The 27578-nt window shown below is 46.4% G+C and overlaps 1 protein-coding gene across 1 annotated transcript; it reads right to left on the reverse strand.

The window, feature by feature from the left end:
• Positions 1-26176, reverse strand: RASGEF1C (RasGEF domain family, member 1C). The gene is made up of 13 exons (XM_006898120.1): positions 25996-26176; positions 25711-25833; positions 24525-24662; positions 19234-19434; positions 17531-17605; positions 10524-10613; positions 9684-9786; positions 9098-9177; positions 8922-9017; positions 7583-7678; positions 5163-5286; positions 486-558; positions 1-25 (listed from the first exon to the last, which is right to left on the reverse strand). The coding sequence occupies exons 1-13, from the start codon at positions 26170-26172 to the stop codon at positions 1-3; spliced, it is 1401 nt and encodes a 466-aa protein (XP_006898182.1). The 5' UTR covers positions 26173-26176.
• Positions 26177-27578: the final 1402 nt, after the last annotated feature.

Below are 27578 nucleotides of genomic sequence, written 5' to 3' on the forward strand. Positions count from 1 at the left end.
TCATGTCTTCCCCAAAATAGATGATCTGCAGAGTTAAACAGATAAGAAGGTGGGAGGTAAAGTCACCTGGACCTGTCTGCCCTGATGCTACCCATTTCCCCAGCCCTGCCATGTCCTCATCACACACTCTCACCTGACTGGGGTGCTCTGTAAACCCTGTGGATTTCGTTCTCAGAGCTTTTCCCTAAAAATCGCTCCTGCCTTGTGTTTGGTTGTATATGAATGTCCAACAAAGCAGGAGATGGTGTGTATTTCACTTTCAGCCATAAATATATAATCCTGGGAGTTCCTAATCTTGAAGCATCTGTCTTGACCCTCCAGTGAGCTGGCCATAAGCCTTCTGAAGGTTGTGTAGTCCCAGCCTCCTCACAGCCCCTGTCATCTCTCCAGGTCACCCAAGAGGCTGATGATCCGACTCTGAGTCCCCTTTGCCCCAGACTGGCCTCACCCTCTTTCTCCCACAGCTGTCCTGAGAGCAGACTCACCTTAGAGATTTCCACCTCTCTTTTTCTGTTTGGTTCTCTGGGCTCTCACTCTCATAAGAGGCCAGGTAAAGACCTAGGGTGAAAACAAAGAAAAACCAGACAATTACTACTGACGGTAATACCTGTTTGCTGCCTTCAGCCTGGCCTGCTCTTATAAAATGAAAATTTCTTATTTTTATATAAGTGTAGACTCACCTGCAGTTGTTAAGAAATAATGTGAGAGATCCTGTGTACGTTCCTCAGTTTCCCCTAACGGGAACCATGTGCAACACTATTAACACAATATCATAGTCACGATACTGACATCGACACGGAAAAGACACAGAATGTTTCCATCACCACAGAGATCATTCATATCCCTTGCTTTGCCACTATCTCTTCTCCATTTCTACCTTTTTTTTGTTTCAAGAATGTTATGGAAATGGAATCACAGTGTGTACCAATACCCAGGATAGCAGTAGGCAAGAGATAAAATGAACATGTTGCATTGGGAAAATCTGCTGTCCAGGTTCTCTCCAAAGTGCTAAAGAGCAAGGATATCAGTTTAAAGACTAAAGTGAATCCAATCCAAGCTATGGTGTTTTCAGTTGCATTTCAGTAGGCCTTTGAAAGGTGGATGAATAAGGAAGCCCAAAGAAGAACTGACGCCTTTGGATTGTGGTGTTGATGAAGAGTATTGGATATACTATGAATGGCCAAATCTGTGTTGGAGGAAGCGCAGCCAGGGTGTTCTTTAGAGGCAAAGATGGTGAAACTTCACCTCACCTACCTTGGGCACGTTGTCGGGAGGGGCCAGGCCTTAGAGAGGGCCAGGCCTTAGGCCAGTGTGCTGGGAGAAACTCAAGGTCAGCGAAAGGCAGGAAGACTCTCAGCAAGATTTTGACACAGTGACGGACAATGGGCGGAGCATGCTGTAGATGCTGAGGACGGCCCAGCACAGGGCAAGGCTCTGACCTGTTTGTTGGTCAAAGGGTGGCTATGAATTGTAGTTGACCTCATAGCACCTAAAAGCAACCTTGTAACACAAAGGCTACAAGTAGGTGAATTTAAAGGACGAAAATTTAGTTTCTCATAGTTCTAGAGGCTAAAAGTCCCAACTACGATCTTGGCCATGTGAATTCCAACTTTGTCAGAAGCTTTGTACGTTCTTGATTCTGTGATCATGGCATGTAATCTATTCTCCATGTGTGTATAAGACACACATGGAAAGACTCTGGTAGCTCAATGGCAAGGGTTTGTGCTACCAACCCAAAGGCACATGGTTTGAATCCACCAGGGTTCTGTGGGAGTAGAATGAACAATCTTCTCCTGTGTTATTTACGGCTTGTGAAAACTTCACCAGATGGTCAGCTATGATTCGGTTCCAACTTGATGGTACATAACAACTACATATATTTGTGTGTGTGTGTGTGTGTGTGTGTGTGTGTGTGTGTGTATGTGTGTAAATGTTGTTGTTGTTATGTGCCGCTGAACTGAAACTGAAATCTGGTAGCTAGCTGCCCATGGTTTTCATTAAGCACTTCCTTCATCGTTGTTGTTATGTGACATCAAGTCAAGATCAATTCATAGCTGACTGTCCAGTGGATTTTCAGAGGTAGTAAATCACACAAGAGGAGATTGCCCATCCTTGAAGCAGCTGGTGGATTTGAACTGTGTGCCTCAGGGTTAGCAGCACAGCTCATTACCACTAGGCCACCAGAGCTCCCTTTCCCCTTGTTAGGAATGACGTTCATGTACTTATTGCCCTTCTGTGTACCCTCCTTGGTGAAATGTCTCTTACTCACTTTCTAATTGTGTTTTCTTAAACTGCTAAGTCATGTTGAGTCTAGATTATGGCTCTTTGTTGGTTATGTAATTTGCAAACATTTCTCTCTGCAGTATATCTCTAGGTCATGTTAACAGGCTTCTTCATAGAGCGAAAGTTTTAAATTTTGTATTAAGTGGAGTTGACTAAGTTTTCCTTTTATGAAAAATGCTTTTGTTGTCAAGTCTAGGAATTCTTTGTGTAGCCCCAAATCTCAATATATTTTTTTTTCCCTTAAAAGTTTTCTCAAACTGCTGAGATGCATAGTCTTTTGATGAGCAAGTGCAACATTCTATGGACGACACAGCCAGAGCTTGGAAAGTTTTATAGTCTTATATTTAAGGATGTTTCATTTTGAACTAACTTTTTTATAAGGTGAAAGACTTAAGTTGAGGTTCCATTTTCTTGGCCTGTGAATGTTAATTATTACATCATGGCTTGTTGAAAAGCTGTTTCCTCACAGAACTGCTTTTATACTTTTGTCGTATATCAGCGGAATGTGTCAGTGTAGATATATTCCTAGCTTCTCTGTTCTGTCCCATTGATCAGTGTTGATTCCTGTAGCTCTACATTAGATTTTACTATCAGGTAAGATGATTCTTCTCATTCTAGTCCTCATCTCAAAGTGGTAGCAGCTATCCTAGTTCCTCTGCCTGTTCATATAAATTTTAGAATGATCTCATATATATCTAGAAAAGCCCCTTCCTGGCATTTTGATGTGAATTGCTTTTAAAAGTGCAAATCAAGCCCTCAGCCACATCGATTACTTCCTTGTCTGCAGCCTCAGGCTTTCCTCAGTTTCCTGGCAATTATGCATTATCCATCTTCTCTGTGTGCGTTTATTATGTTCAATTTTCAATTTCATAGACACAGCATGTTTCACCATTTACTTATATTCTTTTTTACTTCTCTCATCAGCATTGTGTAATTGCCAGACTACAAGTCCTATATATTTTTTTTGTTAGTTTAACGCCTAGTGAGTTTAATCTCTCAAGTGATTATAAAAGGTAGTATATTTTTAACTTTGGCATGTTAATTTCCAGTACACAGAAATACAACTTATGTTTATATGTTTAGCTTGCATTCTATCTTTTAAATTTCTTATTGAAACTTTTTTATCATGTTGCTTTAAAAAAATCTATGTCAGATAATTCTAGTATTACTGTCATCTCTATCAAGGCATTTCAATTTTTTCATTCCATTTGAGATGTTTCTGGTTTTGATTATTTCTGGTTGAAACAGGGACATTTTTCTAGTATTTTATGAGATTCTAGATCACATCTAAATCTTGTATTTTAGCTAGCTTTTTTGGGGTGTAGTATTCCATGAGAAAAGCGAGTACTGTTCTGTTATTGCCAGGTAGAGGTAGGAGTCCAGGTTCTGTACTTAGCCTCCATTTATACCAGAGAGGAGTATCCTCATTTCTACTTGTCAGGGTGGGAGTTCTGGTTCTTCAGCCAGAGTCTAAAATTGTGGCAGTTATAGCCTTCTTATTACCCTATGAGATAAAATGCCCAACTTCTTTCATCTCTTGAAAGACTGAGAAAGACTGAGTCTTCTCTGACACCACCCCAGTGAGGGTGATGAGGCATCTTGCTGCCTTCTTCTGAGGACGGAAGTCCAGGCTCTCCACTAAGCCTTTGCTGGCACGAGTGAGGCTGGGGCCACAATTCCTGGCTGTTTGTTTAGAGTAGAGCTGTTACTGTCTAAGCATTTTCTGTCTAGCTGTGCTGTTCCCTTCCTGGCCTTTTTATCAGAGAGAGCAGACTTTTAATATGTTTGTAGGGGGTGTTTTGTTTTGTTTTGGTCCATACCCATTGGTGTTTATAGTTGCTCCCACTACTTTATTTCTTGGGACCTGAGACTCCTAGCCGGTCTGTCTTCTTCTTTCCCCTTATCAGAGTCTCTGTCCTTGCCTTTTCCACAGTGAAGCTGCCTTTGGCACATTTGATTAGAAGACACGGGATAATGAAAACAACAATCATAATAACAACTACTGTAGTCAGCTGAGATCCATACCCTAGTCCCCAGAACTGTGTATACACTACTTTATCTGGCAAAGGAATTTTGCAGATATGACTCAGTTAAGAAGGTTGATATGGGGAGACTGTTGTGTGTTATCTCAGGAGGCCTGATAAAATAATAGGTCCTTTATAAAGAGAGATACAAGAGAAGTCAGAGAAGAATGCGAAATGAAATGTGAAATGAAAGCAGATGTTGGAGTGACTTGTTTAAAGATGGAGGTAAGGAACAAGGCCACTAGAAACCCCCAGCGTCCCTTTTCAGCAGGAAGTAGCTAAGAGAATACGCCATCCCCTTTTCCTTATGAATCAGGGTAAAGTCTCTCTCAGGGAGGAGTGATAGGGAATGGCAAGGGACACACTGACAAAGGAGATTAATCAGAACTGGCTTTGACAAGCACTGTGGCAATTGGACAATTAAAACAGACATTGGGGGGGGGAAGAACGAACTGGGGATGAGGGTGGAGAAAACAGTGCAACAATGAATGAATGAAAACCCAAAATCTCTGTAAATGTTCATTAAAACTAATAAAATTTAATAAAAAAAAAGAAAAGAAAAAAGGGGTTCTTGACTCTCAGAGCCCTCAGAAGTCTTACCAACTCTGTGACCTTAGGCCAGTGAGATACTTTTGGACATCTGACCTCCAGAACAGTACAAGAATAAATTTGTGTTGTTTTAAGCCAGCAAGTTTGTGGTAACTTGTTCCAGCAGCTTGAAAACAAAATACAACCTTCCTTGCTCTCTCCTGTCACCAGCAGAGACTGGCGTGTCTTGTCCTTGTTCGGGCAGTGGTCCTGGTGTGCTGACTAGACTAAGGCCCTTGAGGTAAGGGAGGACTCAGGGTACCTTACCATCCTCACTGAAGATGGGAGCCGTGTGCAGGTAGTGGGTGATGCTGGGGTCTTGTTCAAAGGGACACTCCACTTGCTTCCATGTGATAAACTCTCCAACTTGCTTGGCCAACTCCAGAAATTTCTGGCAGGGACACAGAGACAGAGAATGGAGGCACACTCAGAGCCTGGAGACCACCTTCATGGGTGTGTAACCTCTTCTACTACCCCTCAGTGAGGCTCACTGGACAGACAGCAAGCTCCAAACCCCTCATACAAATGCCTAAAACCTCACTCACTTCACAGGGATCTGGGCCCACAAGGTAAACAGTCTTCTTGGCTTTGCATCCCAGACTAGGGGCTCCTCCCACCTCTGGGAGAAAGGGAGCTGTCAGGTGGTATCATGGGCCAATGCATGTCAGAATAGTGAAGAGAAAAAGCTATTTCTTGTCCAAATCACCTTCATTCCCTCTGCTTACTCAAGCCCCCATGTATATCCACCGGTCGCCATCAAGCAGATTCTGACTCATGGTGACCCTGCGTGTCAGAGCTGAACTGTGCTCCTAGGGTTTCCCACGGCTGAGCTTCTGGCTGTCGATTACCAGGACTTTCTTCTGAGGCACCACTGGGGGAGGGGACTGTAACATCTAATCTGTTGGTTAGAAGCTCAGCACAGTCAGGGGAGCTCTGGTGGCCTAGTGGCAAGGAACTGCAACTACAATCCCAAAGGCGCATGGTTCAAATCCACCAGATGCTCTGCCGGGGAAGGAGGGACAATCTCCTCCTGTACCAGTCAGATCTGATTTGACGGTACACTCACACAAAAATTAAAAAAAAAAAAAAAGAAGCTCAGCACAGTCAACCCTTTGCCCCACCCAGGGACTCCAGGGTTTACTGGTCTCTTCTTTGGGCTGGTACAGCCTTCAGCAGGCAACTGCATCTAGCTGGGGTTGAACATTATTTCATTTTCATGGTATTTTTTTAAATGGTCATTGCCAATTTATAGCAGCAAGTAGTGTGTGTTGTTAATTCCCAGAATAATGCAAATGCACTTAAGTACATTTACTTAAGTAAAATATTTTTACGTAAAATTGAAAAACCTTTATTTACATTTTTTTAAAAAACAAGCCAACTTAAAGAAGGAATTTTGGTAAACATCAGAATGAAAGTCATGCCTAGGTGAGGAGCCCTGCTCTGAGGTATCATTGATACGCCCTCGGGAACAGGTCTGGTCCAGCTGTTGGTCCTGCTGCCCCACTCCTGAGTTTTTCATCTGCCTTTGGCCTTAGGACCAGTTGATACTGTGTGTCGGGCTGTGTGTCAGGCTTTGCTGGGAAGCAGCTCCCAGGCTCCCTGTGCCCCTGCAGCCCCCTCCACATCCTCTACAGCCTAAATGACGCCCCTTGCCCTTGTGAGTACATTGGCCTGGAGAGGCTGAGGGGCTACCCACCTGGACCAGACATCAACCAGATCTGCTGACTGTCAGGGGCAAGTGTGCGTGCTGGCAGGACGAAACACACCGCGGAGGGCATCTCTGGCCCAAGGCTCCAGCATTTGGGGAGATCTGGATCCTGAAAATCCCTTTCAGCCTGGACACCTACCTGTATGCGGCCAGTCATGGCCAATTCTACTAGGCCCTAATAGAACTGAGAGATTGTGAGAGGACAAAAGGCTGCCCCGTGGCCTGGAGTCCCATGGCGTTGGAGACAGGGTGGACAGTCAGACACTGCTGGTGACAGGGATGCCTGCTGTCACGTCCAGCATTCACAAGTCTCCTAGACCTCAGCCCTCACCGTGTGTAAACTCTGTCCACTTCAGGGCCACTCAGAGACCTGAGTGCTGGGTCACCACACGAGGACTCATGATTAGTCTGACTGATATCACAGAGTGACGTTAATTTCTGAAGAGCTTGGGGAGGGAGGTGCTGGGACCAAGGACACTCAGCCTGCAGCTGCTGGAACTTCCTCTGCCTGGAGGGTCAAGGCCTGTGTGGAAAGGCCATGCGACCTGACATAGGAAAGTGTCTGTAAGGGAGTAAGTGTCCCCTTGTACTCCGTCTCTTCTGCTTCTGCCTCATTGCTCAGGGCCCTCTTTGACCCATGCACTGGTCCTGTGTGGCCCCATCACAGTACTTGCCCGTTGTCAGTAGGAGTCTACAGGCCTGACTTTCCCTTCAGTCTGGTTCTCCCCTAGGGTTAAATGTGACTCTGCACCACCCTCCTTGCAGTAAAGCCATCACGTGCATCAGTGCATCAGAGAAGGGAGGGTGGGAGACCTGGTCGTTCCTGCCCCACAGTGTCTGTGAACAGGCTCTGCCAATGGTGGGTACCGGGCCTTGGAGTCCCCCATTAGTCACCAGCCCAGGGCCATCATTCCTGCTCTGGGAGTTTACTTGGGCTCATATAAATGAGTGGCAAGATGACTGGGGCTCCAGGTCCTACCTCAAAGTTGACATGCCCATTGGGAAGGCGGTTGGCACAGCCTTCATTCAGGAAGTAGATGTCCTTGATAAGCAGGCTGAAGAAAGGAATGACAATCTGGAAAGGAGAGCAGGCAAGTCAGGCCATGCTGGCCTTCTTCTGGGAGTGTGGGTCCCTCCTGCAGGGCCGGGAAGACTTGGGGTGTGAAACAAGCATGCTTATCTTGGTCTGCTTCATCCCTACACCCAACACTGATATCCACCCCACACACTCCAAGAAGAGTGACTTAGAATATCAAGAATAGCAATTTTCCCATCTTCTTATCCTTCAAGCTGGAAAAGAGATCCCACAAACCCCACCAGGGACTCAGTGCCCTCATTACTCCTGCAAGAAAGCAGACGTTAAAAAGGCACAAGAAGTCTTGGTGTTTACATCCCATGGAGATTGACAAGTCTAGTCATGGCTGGACACAGGCTTTCCGTCGGAGATTCACTCCAACCCCAGGGCGTGGGCACAGCTCCCTGTGTCAGAGACCACTGGGAGAATTTAGAAGACAAACAAAACTGAGAATGGCCAAATGAAAAGGAGTAAGAACAGGATGAGTGAGAAGATGGTTTTGATGAAGTTGGTTTAACCAAACCAAACACAAACCAGCAAATCCAATGCTGCTGATTCTAACTCACAGTGAATCTACACAGGACAGAACTGCCCCTCCCCCTGATTTTTTGAAGCCTAAATATTTACAGGAGGAGATTGTCTCATCTCTCTCTCCTAAAGTGGCTGGTGGGTTAGAACAGCCAACCTTTCAGTCAGCAGCCCAATGCTTCACCTATGTAAATGTGATCCGTGGGCATATTAATGAAGACAATGCATTCAGACTAAAGGAAGCATAAGAATCTATGTACTTGGAAACGTGGACCAGACAAAGAAAGAACTCTGACAAATGGAACTGTTCAGGGATAAAAGGGCCCAAAGTAGGGACTTGGCAGGGTAGCACTGGGGTATTGACTCCGGAGGAGAGAGGAAAGGGGCAAGAAGATTCTGATGGGCAAAAATGGATGAGGCCTCACTCTGTGCTGAACCCTCAAGGGCAGAAAATCACAGATACAGACTTCAGCCCCACACAAGGAATCACTTCTTATTAGTCAGAGCTGCTTGATGGCACCTGACCTGTTTGGGGAGGGGATGAGTTCCCTGTGTAAGCAAGGCTTTGTGACTGGTTAGCAACAGATCCTGTACAATGACAAGGGAGCAGAGGCGGTGGTCCTCAAATCAGCACCCAGGTCTCCTGACACAGCCCACCAGAGCCGACAGGGTCTGAAGCCAGCAGGGGCTCTGAAGGCCCAGGGCTCTGACCTACCTTCTCGCGGCTGCTGTGGGCGGTCAGGGAACGGTGGGCGGCCCCACGCAGGGCTGTTCTGTAGTTGCAGAAATTCCCTGTTGGGTCCATCTGGTGCTGGAAAGACACAAGACACATGTGGGCAGCACTATCCAGGGGACGGTCGGGGCACTCGGCAGCCCAGCTCCCTTGTTTACCTCCAAAATGAAAAATTTGGCCGTCTTCACTTTGGCCCAGGTCTTCTTCAGCCTGGACACGGGGCTCATGTTCATGCCGGCTGGAAGAGGAGAGCTGGGCTGGAAGGGCTGCTCTGACCATAACCATCCCACTCGTTCCCATGGCAGGGGCCCCACTGGCCCAGGCCCTCACTTGGCCAGGGCTGGGTTCTGTTGATGGCCCCAGCTGCTAGACAGCTGATGTTGAGAAGAGTTTATAGATGTGGATTACCGCTTCTGTGTGTGCGGACACCTAGGCCCTGTCTCTGCCACGTTGGCCCCATCCCTATGACTAATGGCTGCACTGACACCCCTTTCCCCCTCTCCAGACATTTTTCCTGGACCTGGAGACAGGACACACTGCCAATCCCTTGCCAGGCACCCAGAAGAGCTGTGGTTGCTACAAAGGGACACCTTTCCCAAGACCTCAGGGTCAGGGTGCTGCTAGCACTTTGGGCCTGCATATAGCCAACTCGTGGCTCCCAGGAGGACCTTGGCATGCAATGGCCTCTCCAGCTGTACCCATTTCAACCTCACACAGGGCCTCATGCCTGGGTGGCCTACTCACAGATAATGGCCATCAGCGAGTTGAAGTTGCCGATGTTGAAGCACTCTCGGGCCACGTCGATGAAGAACTCGATCACCTGGGCCCGCTGCTTCTTCTTGGCTGGCTGGGGACAGGATGCCAGAGCCTCGGCAATGAGCGTCCCTGCTTGCCTTCCTCACCTCTCAGCCCATTTCCTGACTGAGACGCTCAATGCCCAGGGCAGCTTATAATTTTTGGCGCAGGGTGTCAGGTGTGCATCATGGCAGAGCCAACACAGAGCCCATGGCCAAGGAGGAGCATGGAGTGGGGAAGGGACCCCAGGCAGGACTCCCCAGGACAGCAGGAGGTGCTGAAAGGCCCCTTTGGGATTGGCTTAGAAGGTACTTCACAATCCCCCTCCTCTGACTTCTGCATCTGGGAAGCACAATCCATTGCTACCTAGCTTTTCCACCTAGCACTAAGCTTGTTCCCAGGGTTCACACATTGGCCCTGACTTGCTGCTAGACCTCCAGGGTCCTGACCCTCAGTGGTCCCTCCGTTGACTTTTGTCAAATGGTGAATGACGGTTATGGTGAAGCACTTAGGGTTTCACACCTTTCTGTGACTCAGAGTGAAAATGAGCTTCTTCCCCTGGGCCCAGGTGGGCCTGAAGCCCTGAATGACACCCCGTTCAGTCCAGGCCTCCCGGGAATCTCATCTCTGCTGCCAGGTCCATGAAATAAGTGTAGGAAAAGGGCCATGCAGCCAGTACCCTCTAACACACTGGGGCTCAGTATACTCTGGTCGTTCACTTCCAGGTGGGCGCCTCCAAACTGCCCAGCAATCTTTGATGCCGTTCACAGCCCCTGGCCTTCCACTCACCATGCAGATCTCTGTCGCCACGAGGTAGCACAACCGATTGAACCATTTCACGTAAGCCTCTAGGTTGTTAGTTTTGTCGCTGAAGCAGGGCTAGAAAAGACAGGACCATACGCTTGAGTTTTTTGGTTAATAACCTTTCAGAACAGGAAGGCAACCCAAGATCATCATAGCCAATCCAGAAAATGCTGAAAACTTTGAAACCATGTTGTTACTGTGGTTAGATGCCATCGAATAAAGTATGAATCACAGAGGTCCTATAAACAACATGATAGGAACCCTTTTCTATCCTGTGCCATCTTCACAATTTCTGACATAATTGAGCCCATTGCTGCAGTCACTGTGTCAGTCCATCTGGTTGAGGGTCTTCCTCTCTTCTGCAGTCCCTCTACCTTTCCAAGCATATGTCCCTCTCCAAGGAATAGCCTCTCCTAGCAGCATGTCCAAACTATGTGAGACGAAGTTTCATCATCCTTACCTCCAAGCAGCACTCAGGCTGCACTTTCTCTAAGACATATTTGTTATTTTGGCAAATCATGAGATATTCAGTACTCTTCTCCAACACCACAGCTAGAGGGCATCACTTATTCTTCTGTCATCCTTACTCATTATCCAGCTCTCAGAGCAAGTGATGCAAAAGACATGGCCTGAATGAGATATATTTTAGTCCTTAAACTGACATCCTCAATAATTTGGAGAGGTCCTTGACTGCAGATTTTCCCAGTGTAATGTCTCCTGATCTTCTGACTGTTAGTATCAAGGGTTAATAACCTTGGACTATGGATCCAAGTAAGATGAAGTCATTGACAGTTTCAATCTTTTCCCCACCTATCATGATGTTGCCTATCAGTCCAGCGGTGAGAATCTTTGTTTTCTTAACGTTGAGATATAACCCGTATTGAAGGCTATATTCTTTGATCTTTTGCAGCAAGCACTTCTAGTCCTCCTCACTTTCAGCGAGCAAGGTTGTGTCATCTGCATAATATAGGTTATCGATGAGTCCAATCCTGATGCCACAGTCTTATTCAGAGAGTCCAACTTTGGAAAGAATTTGTGCTGCATACAAATTGAATAGGTATGGAGAGAGAACACAACACTGACACACACCTGTCTTAATTTTAAACCATGTAGTGTTCCATTTCTCTGTTTGCATAACAGTCTCTTGTTCTAGGTAGAGGTTTTACATGAGCACAATTAAATGCTCTGGGATTATAATTTTTCTTAATGTTAGCCATGAGTTGTTATGATTCACAAAGTCAAATACCTTTTCATAGTCAATAAAGCACAAATAGATGGTCTTCTGGTATTCTTTGCTTTCAGCCAGGATCATCCGACATCAGCAATGATATTCCTGGCACCACAGCCTCTTCTAAATCCAGCTTGAACTTTTGGCAGTGCTGTATGTACTGTTTTAGCTATTTTTTTAGATGGTTGTTAGCAGTATTTTGCTTGCCTGGACTCTATGAAAGCATGATGGAATGTTGATAATTTCAAGTGTATCCTTTTAGACTTTTTTCCTATTAAAATGTATTTTGGAATGTATAGTATATGCCTTGAATACATATCATGAATGGTCTATTATCTAAGAAGTTAGAGTCCGTTAAGAAGAATGTGGTATCAGGATAGGAGAGAGACTCATCAACAACCTGCATTATGCAGATGACATAACCTTGCTTGCTGACAGCGAGGAAGATTTAAAACACTTGCTGTAGAAGATCAAACATTGACTTCAATATGGATTACATCTCAACATCAAGAAGACAAAAATTCCACCACTGACTGGATCAGCAACATCACAATAGATGCAGAACAAATTGAAATTGTCAACAATTTCATCTTACTTGGATCCACAATCAACACCTTTGGTATTAGCAGTTAGAAGTTAAGAAGACATACTGCACTAGGAAAGCCCACTGTCAGGGACCTCTCCAAATTACTTAGGAGCAATGATATCAGTTTGAGGACTAAGGTGCACCTGATTCAGGCTATGGTATTTTCAATCATTTGCTATGCATCTGAGAGCTGGACAATCACTAAGAATGACAGAAGAAGAATTAGTGCCTTTGAGTTGTGGTGTTGGAGAAGAGTACTGAAGATCCCATGGATTACCAAAAGAACAGGTATGTTTTGGAAAAAGTGAGTTCAGAGAGTTCTTTGGAGGAAAGAATGGTGAAGCTTTGTCTCACATACTTTGGGCATGTTGCTAGGATAAGCTATTCTTTGGAGAGGGACATCATACCTGGAAAGGTAGAGGGACTGTGAAGGAGAGGCATACCTTCAATCAGGTGGATTGACACAGTGACTAAATTAATGGACTAGAGTGTGTCAGAGATTGTGAGGATGGTACAGGATAGGACAGGGTTCAGATATGTTGTTTGCAGGGTCGTTAGGATTTGTACTCTACCTGCTGGCACCTAACAATGACAACAACAACAAGAACTTTGTAACTCTGGACTAAAGCTGCAAGGCTGAAGGTTAAGGGGACTGTGAGCACATTTTGGAAGCTGTCTTGATGGAGTAATCCTATCTGCTACCAATCTGAATTATAGCCTTTTGACTTCCCAAATAAGATTCTGTGTGGTCTGTGAGTTATTGCAAAGGCTTTTGAACGCAGTAGAGTAGTAACATTGGTGTCGGAATTAGAGAAAGAGATGGGGGGAGTGAGAGACATGTATAACCTCTTGAAAATTGGTTTTATGCTGTGGATAATGCTGATGGGAGCAGTTTTCTCTTGTGGAATTGTTAAAGGTCAGATATGGTCATCCCCATGAAACCCATGCTGTTTTTACACAACCCAAAGCCAGGCAGGGTGAATTCTCTAATTCCTCTGTAGGAGAAAGATGGGCAATGTCCTCTTGTGTGATTTATAGCCTCAGAAAACCGGATATAAGTCAATTTTGATTGACAGCAATGTGTATCCACAGGGGTGCTTTCCTTTGCCACAAACTATCCTTTGGAAACATGGATTTTTAATTGATATAGACATTCTATTTTAGAAATATAATAGTGTTTAAATGTTGCTTTTCAGAAAGAAGGAAAATAATCAGAGTAGGAAGTTTTGATACACATGGAGGAATGATGAGCAAGGGAAAAAGATAAATGTGAGTAAATCTAAAATGTTAACAACAGCATACAAATTGTGGAATCAAAATCAAGACAAAAATAAAGTTAAACAAGTAGTCCACAAGTTAGAAAAGTGGACTAACAATATCCTCAGATCATGAATAAGGAAGACTGCAGAAGAATTGCGGTAAAAGATGTACATTTTTTCAAGAGATTTACAGCCTCTGAAAATCTGCTGGAGAATTGGCTATGCGTCAGTTGAGACTTGATGGTGACAAAGAATTTTCATTGTTGCTGGAGAAGAACTGATGTCTCTGAATTGTGATGATTGTGAAGAATGTTGAATATACCATAGACTATCAAAGGAAGGGACAAATCTGTCTTGGAAGGGGTGCAGAGAGACAGCGTCTTAGAAGATATGTTAATGGGAGTTCATTTCATGTTTTTTGGACATTTTCTCAGAAAGGGCCTATCCCTAGAGAAGGACGTCGTGTGTGAAAAGTTGAGGGTAGGGAAAAAGAAGATTCTCACCATGGGGGCTATTGGCAGCATCATGATAGACAGTGAAGAGATGGAGGTTGACAGCTTCATCTTGCCTGACTCCACAAACACTCCTGGTACTAGCAGTCAAGAAATCAAAAGATTAATTGCATTGGGAAAATCTGCTGTTAGAGATCTTTCCAGAGTACTGAAGAGCAACAGTGTCAGTCTGGAGACTAAGGTGTACCTGATCCAGGCCATAGTTTTCACAAATACTTGCTATGCATCAGAGAGGTGGACAATGAGTTAAAGACAATAGAAGAATAGATGCCTTTAAATTTTAGTTCTGGAGAAGAGTATTAAATTTACCATGGACTACTAAGAGAACAAACAGGTTCATCCAGGAGAGAGTGAAAGCAGGCTGCTCCTTGGAGACAAGGATTTTGAAGCTTTTGACATACTTTGCGATGTTGCAAGGAGAGATCAGTCATTGGAGAGGGACATTATGCTTGGAAGGGTGGAGGGACAGTGCAAGAGAGGAAAACTCTGGATAAGATGGATTGATTTAGTTGCTGGGTGTGTCAGAGGCAATGAAGTTGACTTAATACAGAGCAGGGTTCAGAGCTGTTGTACATAGGGCTACTATGAATTGCAAGCAATTCAATAACACATAACAATCACATATTTGTCATAGCTACACACTTGTCAGATGTAGCTATATATTGTTGGTGTATGGCTCAGTGCTTGGCTGCTAACCAAAAGGTTACCAGTTTGAACCCACCAGCCACTCATTGGCAGAAATATGTGGCAATCTGCTTCCATAAAGATTTATGGCCTTCTATGGGGTGGTTCCTATGATTTGGAATCGACTTGATGATACAAACCCTCTGTAACTTGCGTGTCCTTGATGAAGCAACAAAACTTCTAAAACTTATCAAATATTAACCCTTGCTTATAAATCTTTTTAATATTCTGTGTGAATACAGAAAGAACACATGAAGCACTTTGTGCATCGAAGTTAACCTGAGGAAAAGTACTTGTGTGGTGAGCCCAACTAGTCGTGCTCCCATCTTCCCCCCACCCCCACCCCACGGAACACAATTTCCATGTGAAAGAAAAGCGGACAGATAAACTATGATTATCCATACTTCTGTATCTGGTAGCTATTTTCTTGACCCTTCACCCTCAGGACTACCTTCCCCAGAGTAATGAGCATTCCTATTGACGGGTTAGGCAGCTGTATATATGCACCTTCCTTTGTTGCTATTACACAAATGGCCATATACTCTTGACATGGTTTATTCCACAGGCAAGCAAGATTCTGCTGAAGATTACCCAAAAACGACTGGAACAGCACATCAGCAGAGAACTGCCAAAAGTCCAGGCTTGGTTTAGAAGGGGCCGTGGTACTAGGGATATTGTAGCTAATGTTAGATGGGTATTGGCTGAAAGCAGGGAATACCAGAGGAATGTCTATCTGTGCTTCATTGATATGAAAAGGTGTTTGACTGTGTGGATCATAACAAACTGTGGCTGACTCTGAGAAGAATGGGAATCCCAGAACACTTGATCGTGCTAATGAGAAACTTATACTTGAACCAAGAGGCAGTTGTCAGAACAAAGCAAGGAAACACTGCATGGTTCAAAATCAGGAAGGGCATACGCCAGAGATGTGTCCTATCTCCATACCTTTTCAACCTGTATGTAGAAAGATTATCCAAGAGGCTGGGCTCTATGAGGAGAAATGCAGCATCAGGATTGGTGGAAGATCTATCAACAGTCTGCATTATGCAGATGACACAATCCTGCTTGCTGAAACTGAGGAGGACCTGAAGCGCTTGCTGCTGAGGATCAAGGACTTCAACCTTCAATATGGTTTGAGGCTCAATGTCAAGAAGGCAAAGATTCTCACCACTGGACCAATAGGCAGCATCAGGGTGGTGAAGCGATTGAGATTGTTTACAGCTTTAGTCTGCTTGGCTCCACAATTAACAATCTTGGCACCAGCAGCCAGGAAATTAAAAGACGTATTGCCATGGGAAAGTCTGCTATTAGGGACCTCTCTAAAGTACTCAAGAGCAACGGTGTGTCTCTGGAGACTAAGGTGCATCTGGTACAGGCCATGGTCTTTGCAATCACTTGTTATGTGTCAGAGAGCTGGACAATGACCAGAGAGGATAGAAGGAGAATTGATGATTTTGAGCTTTGGTGTTGGAGAAGAGTGTTGAGGGTACCATAGACTGCTAAGAAAACAAACAGATTCATCCTGGAGAGGGTTAAACTGGGCTGCTCCTTGGAGGCAAAGATTCAGAGGCTTTGTTTGACATACTTTGGTTATGTTGTAAGGAGAGACCGGTCCTTGGAGAAGGACATCATGCTTGGGAGGGTGGAGGGCAGGCGCAGGAGGGGAAAGCCCTCTGGCAGGTGGGTTGATTCGGTGACTGGGGCAATCGGGATGAGTGTGTCAGAGACAATGAGATTGGCACAGGACAGAGCAGAGTTTAAATCTGTTGTACACAGGGTCGCTATGAGTCGCAAACAATTCAACGACACATAACAACAACAACAAAAGATCTCTGCGATTATTCCATATTTATTCTTTTAAAGCTGCATAGCACTCCATTTATTGATACTGTATAAATTTAAAATCTGGTCTTCATGATAAGGTAGCTTGAGCTCAGGCATTGACACAGTTGACACTATGTAACCAGAATATCTTTGTACTTAAATCTTTGTGTACTTGGGAATGTACACTTGTGGGTCAAATTATTAGGGGTATAAATTTGTAGTCAAGAGTGTCGATTTAAAGTGCTGATGCCACTGTCAAGAGTCAACAAATGAATATGCCCATTATACAAACTGCCTCTCAACAGTGCATGAGAATGCCTGTTTCCCAGTGTACTGGCGCTCACAGCGTGTTTTCTATTTCATCTTTGCTGGACCTGTGAGGCAAAGACGCTTCCCAATTTGCACTACCTTTTTTTAACGCATGAGGGCGGAAGGTAACTATTTTTTTCCCCGGTTCTAGCTGGGGGTTAACTGGCTTTCTTAAACACTAGGCACCCTGCTGGTTGGGTTCAGAGAGGATGTCTTGAAATCTGAGTGTGTGGGGATGGTAGTTTACAGATGCCCCAAAGAACTTCTCCACTCCTCTCCAGGTGAAGAGGGTGCACTTAGCTTCCTCAGTCGCGCACCAGCCTGCACTTCCCAGAGTGGCCGCTGGAGGGAACTAGCGCCCACAGAAATGTACCTGGCGAGTTCCAGTCCCCGAATGACTGGGCACACTCGATCTCCACCTATGGCCACAGTTGGAATCGCGCTTCTGACAGTTTGCTAATTAACTAGAGAGGTGTGGGCTGGGGCCCTTCATCCCCTCATGCACACATTTTGGGCCCCTTCAAATCTCAAAAGTTGATACTTTATGATACCCCCAGAGGGGTGGGTGAGCCATAGTTCGGACAGCCTACCTGTGTGCTGGCCAGAGGATCCTTGTTCACAAAAGCCTGGACAAACTCCTCAGGCCCGATGTGCCTCAGCCGTTCCTGCAGGAGGATGGAAAAAAGGGTGTTCTGGGACCTGGCGGTGGTGCTCTGCTTGGCTCCCTGGATGCTCTCGACCTTTCCCACAGAGCTTACGGGCATTTTCCCTTTAGTGGGGGATAGGGTATGGGTTATGAGTCACAACAAAGTTCTCCTCCCTGAAGAGTCAGCCCTTCTCCAAGTTACTGAAGCCACCGCAGTACCTGGGACCTGGAGAAGGACCTACAGTTTGCTAGGGATTCTCACCACTGGGCCAATTTGCATCATAATTATGGATGGTGAAGAGATTGAGATTGTTAATAGTTTTAGTTTGCTTGGTTCCACAATCAACATCCTTGGTACCAGCAGCTATGAAATCAGGAGATGAATCACATTGGGAAAGTCAGTTGTTAGGGACCTCTCCAGAGTACCAAAGAGCAACGATGTCAGGCTGGAGACTAAGGTGAGCCTGATTTGGGCCATAGACTTTGCAATTATGTGCTATGTGTCAGAGAGCTGGAGAGTGACTAGGGATGATAGAAAGAGAATTGGTGCCTTTGCGCTGTGGTGCTGGAGAAAAGTACAGAATATACTATGACTGCTAGGAGAACAAACAGGTTTGTCCTAGAAAGAGTGAAACTGGGCTGCTCCTTGGAGGCAAAGATTCTGAAGCTTCGGCTGACATACTTTGGACATGTTGCAATGAGGCACCAGTCCTTGGAGAGGGACATCATGCTTGAGAGGGTGGAGGTACAGCACAAGAGAGGAAGACCCTCGATGAGATGGATCGATTCAGCGACTGGGGTAATGGGAGTAGGTGTGCTGGAAGCAGTGAGGTTGGCACAGGATAGTGTAGGGTTTAGGGCTCTTATACATAGGGTTGCTATGAGTCACAAGTGACTCGATGGCACATAACAACAACAATACCCAGGGATTGCCATTAGGTGCGTTACTCCAGGTGGTCTGGAGGCAGAGTGTTGGGTTTTGCATCAGAATTTAATTCTAACTTTGCTCCACTACAGTATGAACTCAGGTAAATCATTTAACCTCTCTGTGTCTTGGCTTCTTCAACTGAAGAAAAAAGACTAATAAGAACACCTACCTGGCAGAGTGGAGGGAGGATGAAATGAGATAGTGCAGGTAACTGTTGAGTAAGAGTGCCATACACATACATGGTGGGAATTTAACAGGAAGAAGCCCGCTCCCCAGCGTCCCTCTGCTTTCTCCATCACATGAAACTCAGTGCACTGGGATGAGCCTTCTCACAAGAAGGAACAACATGTCTGGACAGCTCTGAAAGCTGGCCAGGTGTAGAGTGCTGAAGTGAGTCTCAGAAGGGGAAACGGAGGTGTAAGTGAGGAAAGCATTTGTCTTGAGGTTCACACAGAAGATGGAGACTGAGCCAAGGTTTAAACCCTTCCCTCGGTTCCAGGTCATCGTTTCTGCCCTGCCACTCCTTACCCCAGGGCAGGGTAGGACCCCGCTCGAGCCCAGGGCCCCCTCAAACATGCTCTGCAGTCAAAGGTTCTAGTCCAAGTTATGCTCAGGTGAGGGGCCTTGTGCAGTTGAGGGGAACAAGCAGTGCAAAGACACTCATCCTCACACACTATTTCTGGCTCTAGGTTTGGATGGAGGGTAGCCAGGTTGCTCACCAGCTCCACATGGGTCAGCTGCTGGGCCATCATGTAGGGGTCACTGCACACGCCAAGGAGCTCCCGGTGGATGGAGGCTGGCGGCTTGGTCCTGTAGGAGATGGGTTTGTCGGCGCCCACTAAGCCTTCGGGGCCCTGGCCCAGAGCTGCCAGTTTCTGGTGCAGGGCCTGCAGGAGCTGGTGCATCCTCTTTCGGTAGGCCTGGAGGGCGAGGGTGGAAGAGTGGTGCTTAGGCCCTAACACGCATCTCTGTGTCTCCTAGAATCAGTAAGATAGACTCTTAAAGTCTTTGGTGGAAATAACAGGTGCTAGCAGGTGACCCAAGACATATCCCACCCCAATTAAGACCCAATGCCAGCTGAGATTTGGGACTAAAATTCAAGGTCGCATGGGGAAGAAGCCTGCAGGGTTATGGGGGAAGCTGAGAAGAGCAAATATCATGAGTCAGCCCCCAAGCTGTCAGAAGGGTGGGCAATGCAGGGATCTGGGGAAGGAGGGACATGGAGACAATGAAGGGACCTGCCTGGCCCAGCAGGCTTTTTGGTCAGCTCATCTTGTTCCTGGCTTCTGTTCAATGTTGCTCTTTGTGGCTTTGTTGGAGCCTTGACCACTCTCAGAAATTACCTGATAGGAGGCTGTGTCTATTCCTCTACAGGGAGGGAAATTCTTCAGGGCAGGAACTCTTGGGCTGTTCCCTCTGTGTTCTCAGAGTGAGCCCAGCACAGGGTAAGTGGGTCCCATAACAACCACTCACCTCACTACTCAGGCTGGACCCCAGATTCCTGCCACAGGCTACACCCCGGGCTGGGCCAACAGGGGGGAAATCTTCCACAGCCCTGCCCTCAAAGGGTGCCCATTCTTTCTCTCCCAAGAAGACATTTACTTTCCAGGGATGACTATATCAAAGAATGTGCCAAACAGGGTGTGTTTAATGGGTGTGATGTTCACATGCCCGTCAAGGATTTTTTGTCAATAGTCACAGGTTCAATCTCACTTGAGTCAAGGAGCTGGCCTGGTGCTGGAAGAGGGAGGAAAAGTGGAGGTTTAAAGCTTGGTGACCCAGCAATGACACCAATCCAGTTGCACAGGCCTCCAGATGGAAAAAAAAATCATTAATTTTGAACTGAAAGGAAAAAACCCTGGATAGGCAAGGGCCTCATAATAAAGAGCAAAGTAGGAGGCTTCACTTTCTGATTTCAAAATCTACTATGTATTCACAGCAGTCAAAATAGTCTGATACAATACAATAGACATACAGATCAAGGAATATAGTTGAGAACAAAGAGGTCCGTCCTCTATCTATTCAGACAAATAAATGGTTGAAATCCATTCCGTTCAAAGGAGATCATCTCTTCAACAAATGATGCTGGCAAGATGGAATATCCATTCGTAGAAACAAGAGCAATATGTTATACATACAATATGTTATACATATACAAAACCATAGGAGGATCAAAGAGCTAAATGTTAAGCCTAAGATTATAAAGATCATTAAAGGAAAAATGGATGCAAATGTACGGCTCTAATTTATGGCAAAGACAGACTATCAAACATAACTAAATATGTACAAACAGTAGAAGATAAGCTAGGTGACTGAGACACTTAAAAAAATTAGACACACAAAAATTAAACTCGCACATCAAAAGACAGCTCTAAAAAATGAAAAGTGAACCAGTGAACCTAGACTAGGTGTAATGGATAGAATTGTGTCTCTCCCACACTTGGATGCAGTGATATAATGTGGAGAATATGTAATGATTACCCCAGGATCTAGTAAAACAAATAGTTCTGAAAGGATTAAGGGCAGATTGCAAATTCCCTTAATCCCATGACAGCCTGATTCAATGTAAGGGAAGTTTCCCTAGGGTGAGACCCATAACACCTTTTATCTCCAAGTGACAAAGGTGAGCCAAGAGCGGAGATCTTAGTCCCACTAAGAAGGAATCTTCAGGATTGGAGAGTGTCTTTTTGTACTCAGGCGCCCTGCATTAGGAAGCTCCTTGACACTGGAGAGGCCAGGGCACCTGGGCATCTCTGAGGGGCTCCGATCTTAAACATGATGAAGGAAACAGAGACCTTCCTCCAGAACCAACAGAGAGGGGGGGCTTTTATGTCTCTAGGATACATACTGGGTATTGGGATTGCCACTCTCCTGGTTAAAGAAATAAAATGAAAGCTCAGAGGGGTCAAGTAACTTTCCTAACGGCACACAACTCTGAAAAGATCCAAGTTCATCATCTCATTGCTTTGCACAGGGCATTTTCTATCATTTAATTCTATCCCTGTATAAGAGAGGAGTACTGACTATCCCATGGACTGCCAAGAGAACAAACAGGTCTGCCCTGGAGCAAGTGAATCAGAGTGCTCCTTGGAGGCAAGGATGGTGGAAACTCCATCTCACATTCTCTGAACACATTCAGAGAGGCTATTCTTTGGAGAAGGACATCATGCTTGGAAAGGCGGAGGGTCAGTGTAAGAGAGGAAGACCCTCAACAAGATGGAATGATATGGTGGCAGTGGCAATGGGAAGTGTGAGAGATGGTGAAGAAGGCACAGGATAGGACACAGTTCAGGCTCAGCCAACTCAAGGACCATTTAACAATCGTGTAAGAAGTCTTTGAGTAGTTTGGCACGTTCAGGCCAAAATATTTCAGAACCAAAGACATAACATGAGATTTCCAAATAATACAGAAGGTAAGAGGGAACTTGTGTGAAGAGACAGAAGAAACAAGTTTGCAAATTGGTGTTAATTAGTGAAGGGATCGGGTAAGTTCACAGGAGTTTATGGTTACTATTCTTTCTGCTTTTGTGTATGTTTGAAATTTTCCATAATGAAAAGTTTGAAAATAATCCCCATATGCCGGGTTTGAGGAATTATTTGGTCCTAATTATAGCTCTCATTTACCACGTGTTCACCATGTGCTGGGCCGTGAATCAAAAGCATATGTGAATCCAGGGACTCCTAAACCCCGAAGCGGTTTTACTGATGTGGAACTGAAGCTCAGAGAGGGGGAGCACTTTGCCCAAGGTCACATAGACGTGGTTCTAATTCTGGACCGATGCTCGAGTGGTCTGAGTCCTCTATACCCTGTCCTCATCTGTGAGTCAATGTCCCAGCTCCTATGTGTTGCCCAGGACCAAGAGAGGACCAACCTGCACTTCCCCTTCCAGCAGCCAGGGTCAGAACACCTGCATCCAGAGGGTGTCTTCTCTGGAACAGGTGCTTTTTTGTAGGTGTGAAACTTAGGGATAATGAAGACACATGGGAGTACTCCTAGCCTGAACCTGGAAGTTGTGGGTGGAATGGGAGTCAGGGAACCCCCTTTCCATTCTAGTCCTGCTAGCACGCCTAGTGGGCCCACAAGAGAAAGAATTAGAAAGGCCTTAAATGATTCATTTCTGCTCTGAAAACCCACTCCTGGCGGGTGACTGTTCTCCCAAAGCCCATTCATTGGTCTCAATTGTATCTTTTCCCTTCCATCAAATAGTGGCAAGAGAGAGTTCTTACACATACTGACAACAAACTCCACAGACTCTCAGGGCTTCTGTGAAGAGGCAATGGCTTCCTGGAGCCAAGGAATAACATTCCTGATATTAGGATTGCCTTGCTCCCTCCACCAATATAGTCAGAACAGTAATGCCTGCCTCTGAGTGCAGGTAAAGGCAACAGCCCAGTCACCTATCCTCCTACCTACCTGTACATTCATCTGTTCACCCACTCGCCTACCTTCCTGTCTGTCTATCTATCTATCTATCTGGTGATCCATTATCTCAAACATTTACCTACTCACAAATTTATCCATTCACTGTCTCCGTCCATCCATCCATCCATCCATCCATCCATCCATCCATCCATCCATCCATCCACCCACAGACCAACTCATACACTTCCCCCATCTATTTACCCACTCATACATTTACCCATCCATCCAGGTATCTATACACTCACCCATTCAGCTAACCTCCCACCCATCGATGCAGCTTTATCCTTCTCATTTTTATACTTTTTAAACATCTACTTCCTAAAAATACTCCTGCCTACCCAATTACCCAAACATCTATCCTTCCCTACACCCATCCATCAAAGTGGCTTTCTACCCAGGCGGTCAGAATGTTGCCACCCAGCTACATACTGCCATCTCTTCATTGATAAACCTTCCCTTGTATAATTTTATCCAAGCTGAATGTGAGGTTCCAGAGAGGGACTGAGATGCAGAGTAGAAGGAAGAAAATGAGACCTAGATCTTCATTTACGTCACTGGGCCTTCAAAACAGCTCAGCCACTTGAAAAATGACCCCATGATGGGGACTCCCTCTCTCAGCCTGACGTAGGCCTAGGGCTGTCTGACTCTGTTGCCCGTCTGCCTTTGCAGGTTTCCTTTAGTTTCACATGTTGCTGGCTCTGTCATGGCCAGGACCACTACTGAGCACATCACCAGCTATTGACTGGAAATGACGTGCATCACCTGATGTTTCCTCTGTCCATAAATAAAGCATTGCGGGCCACAGGGTCATTGTGGAGATGCTAGTAAGCCCTTTCTTCCTATTCAAACAAGGAGCCCTCCATGCCCTTCCTGGGTTCTTCTTTGTCATACCATCATCCTAGAAAGTGGGAATATTGTTCTCCTTTCACTCAGGAGGGCAGTGAGGGCTGAAGAACTTAGGAACTTGCAAGAATAATGGAGCGGGGAGAATGGAGCAGGATGTGGGCTCAAGGCACCTGACTTCCCAGTACACTCTCTGCTCCCCAAGCCATCAGAGCTTATAAGTTCAGGGTGCAAAGGACACTTTTACTGTGATACAGGTTTTATTTTCAGGACAGCAATTTCTCTTCCTCTGCCCCTTCCTTGTGGGGTTTGTACAAGCTCAGTCCCTAAAGACCTAGACGGTCCCTGGAGAAGCTATGCATACAGAGGCGGCAGTTACTATCACTGTTACTGCACTTCCTCCTGCAGAGCATTTTCCTACCCTAGACTGACAGGTCCTGAGTTTTGCCTCCAAAACTTTTGACTCTGTGGGTCTTGCTTTGCCCACTATCTGATTCCAACGATGAGAGATGGCCAGGAGGGCGGCCAGCACAGGTCTGAACCGCATGCCTGGTTCTGTCCCATCTCTGCAACTCATCAGGCCTGTGACCCTGGGCACATGCCTTTGGTGGGTCATAAAGGTCCTGACTTTGGAAGGGCCACGGCCTGCAGGGTGGGGAAAGGAAGATCTGAGAAAGATCCCCGGGAGCAGCTCAGGCCCTGGCAGTGAAGATGGAGTGAACTAGCCCTGCTCTGGCCACCCACCTCGTCACAGGGAGCAATGCGGCCCACCACGTCCTTCATGTGTCCAATGGCTGCCTCCTCCTGGAAGTCCCGAGGGAAGGTCTCTGTCCACTCAGTCAATAGTTGAAGCAGTTTGGGGCCAAACTTTCGGACCCGAGCCTGCAAGGCAAGCCGAGGAGTGCCTGTACTTGGGGCTCAGAAGGTGGGGCCACATCAACCACCAGCGCACGTCATCTGGTGACGCCAGCACAGTGGTAGTGACTATGGCCAAGAAGAAGGGGTGCATGGAGAACTAAGGGGAGACACACATTTTGAGTGGGTCACCTTTTATTGTTGTCTTCCGAGGTCTCTTTCCATGGTAGCAGTATCTCAATTTTCCCTACATGAGAGGTGCTCAGCCTCCTTCTAGCCTGTGGGGTTCCAGAACAACTTGACTGCACGGGGGTTAGGGAGAGAGCCAGGATCAGGGCTGTCCAGTTAGAGCACTGAGCACTCCAATCAGACAGAGTGATTGGCACAAAGATGGGCGTGTGGCCAAAGGCCCAAGACCTATTGAGAAAAGCTCCTGTTTGGCTCTGGAAGGGGTAGAAATAAGTCTGGAGATGTGATGCCTGGCTGTCACCAGGCAGGGAGAATGTGCCCCAGAATAAGGAAGGCCCAGGGGAAACACCACAGAGTCTGGAGGGAGAAAGACAAAGTCTCAGTGACACCATCTGAAACCCTGCAGCCAGAAGTTGCAGGAGCCAATCAGGTCTTATTGCCTTAAGCAAGTTGAAGTTGGGCTTCTGTCAATTAACAACAGAGCTCAACAGACACTCCCATAAACAGTCACAATTCAGTAGGTTTCAGGCAGGGGCAGGGGAAGGGACATAGGAAAGGACTTGGAGACTTAGGGAAGGAGAGGCAACCAGCAGGGAAGGGAAGAGAGACAGGAAAGCGTGGCAGAAGGGGCCCACCAGAAGCTGCAGGTCCTCAGGTCTGGCCTGGAGTGAGGCTCCCTGGGGCACAGGACAACAGCAGGGGTAAAAGGTGCCCAATCTATCCCTTTGACTGCAGCATTCAGACAAGTCAGACGCCTCTTTAGGGCTGGGGTTGGAGTGGGGGGTCTTGTCAAGAGAATAGGGACAATTATCCCCTCCCTGAGAGGCTGGTGGCAGGAGGCTGTCAGGGATGCTGCATGGAGTGGACTGCCTGGCCCTGTCCTCACCTTGTCCAGCACCGGCTTGTCCAGCTGCTGCTGCTCGATGCACAGGTGGCAGACTCGGGCCAGCAGCTCCCGGGGCTCGATGAAGAGGCGGGAGCTCAGCAGGAAGGTGAATATGTAGGCTTTCTGGGGGGACACGTGGGAGACAACCCATAATCATGAGGTCAGTGGGAGCAGATGTTCCTGGCCCCCAATAACTGAGGCTGGCCCTGACCCTGCTGTCTCTCCCATGCCTTGTGGAGGGGAGCCCGCCCTGCGCCCCTCATCCCCATTGGGTGGCTCACCTACCTCGGGGTAGTAGTCGGCAGTGGGCACTAGGTGCTGGATCAAGGTGTCCAGGGAGGCTGAGGATGGAGCTCCATCCAGGAAGGGCTGTCCAGCCTGCTCGCCATCTGTGGGCTCTGTAGGGGGCGGTCCAAGGCTTCCAGGGGTGACCATATCGGAGGCACTCAGTGTCCGGGGCATGCCTGTCTGCAATGGCGAGGGGCAGCTGAGGTGACTGAGCTGGGGCCTGCTGTTCCTGGGGCTTCTGGTGGAGTATGCCCTGCCTCCTTCTGTGCCCACTTGACCCTAGAGGTCACTTTCAAGAAGGTTTGCAAGGACATGCACCCCACAGACAGCATCTGTTCTCTTTCCTCTTACAGCCCTTCAACCCCTCCATGGATCACCTTTCCTCTCTTCTTAGTTGCAACCATTCTGTTGTTTTTGACAAGGCCACACTTATTGGCATATTTCTTTTGCTCTGGCCATAGAGAGTCATTCAAGGAAAAACCTGGTCCAAACAAGGAGGCTTACGCTCAGTCTTAGAATTTGTGTAGCACTTGGGAAATCTTTCCAACTATGGTCCCTAAGCTAGAGAAAGGAACAGAAGCCTGGCACTGCTGAGGCCATCTGTCCCCAGCAGTGGCTGGGGGAGTAGGCACGTTCCCAGACACATCATCTGAGGCCTGGGACCTTGCTGAGATCAAGCTGGTCCCTGGACTTCTCCTTAGCAGCACAGCCTATTTGAATTAGTCTTTTTCCAGATGCAATGAAAATGGCTGTCTTTCTGTGCTTGATGTGTAAATGGATGATCTTAACACAATAAAACAAATAAAATGAGCTCCCCTCTGTAGCTTGACATTCAAGTCCTGTGTTATTGAAGCCTGCTGACCTGTCAAGTCTGAACTCGTGTCATTCTTCATTGCAGCTGTTAGTTACAGTGGAGTCAGTCAACCCACAGTGGCCAGACATACAGCCGAATGCATCTCTGCCTGGTCCTGTGTCTTCATAATGCTTGTTGTATACTCAAATCTCTTGCTGTGACCCATGTATGCCTTCTAATGCAGAGGGCTCATCCTCCAGCACTGCATTAGACAGTATTTTCCTTTTCAAATAATCTTCAACAAGGTCTACCTGCATGTAATTGTAATGACACTGCTTGATAATTTTCACACTGTGTGGGTTATAAATATTAATCTCTTCTGGTCAGTTGGTCAAGTAGCTGCCTTTCAAATTTCTTGGCATTGACGAGTGGGACCACTGTCTGATATAGTGCTGGAAGGTGAGGCACTCAGGTTGGAAGGCACTCAAAATACGACTGAGGAAGAGCTGTTTCCTTAAACTAGACTTTACCTTAATAACATGAATGATTTCACCCAGTGAAGGACCTTCACTTGCTGATATGATACAACTCAAAATAAGGAGTGAAATCCGTTAAATAACTATAATAACTGGAGCATGGAATGTATGAATTATGAATCCAGAAAAATTAGAAAACTAGAAAAATTCTGAATTTGTAAAGAATGAAGTGGAATGTGGAAAGAAGGAATTGCGCTGCCAATGCAGTGTCTGCTGTTGGAACCCACCAGCTGCTCTGTAAGGAAAAGATG

Source organism: Elephantulus edwardii, unplaced genomic scaffold (assembly GCF_000299155.1).
Source record: "Elephantulus edwardii isolate Elephantulus edwardi_28Jun2011 unplaced genomic scaffold, EleEdw1.0 scaffold00221, whole genome shotgun sequence".
In the NCBI taxonomy this organism is placed as follows: Eukaryota; Metazoa; Chordata; class Mammalia; order Macroscelidea; family Macroscelididae; genus Elephantulus; species Elephantulus edwardii.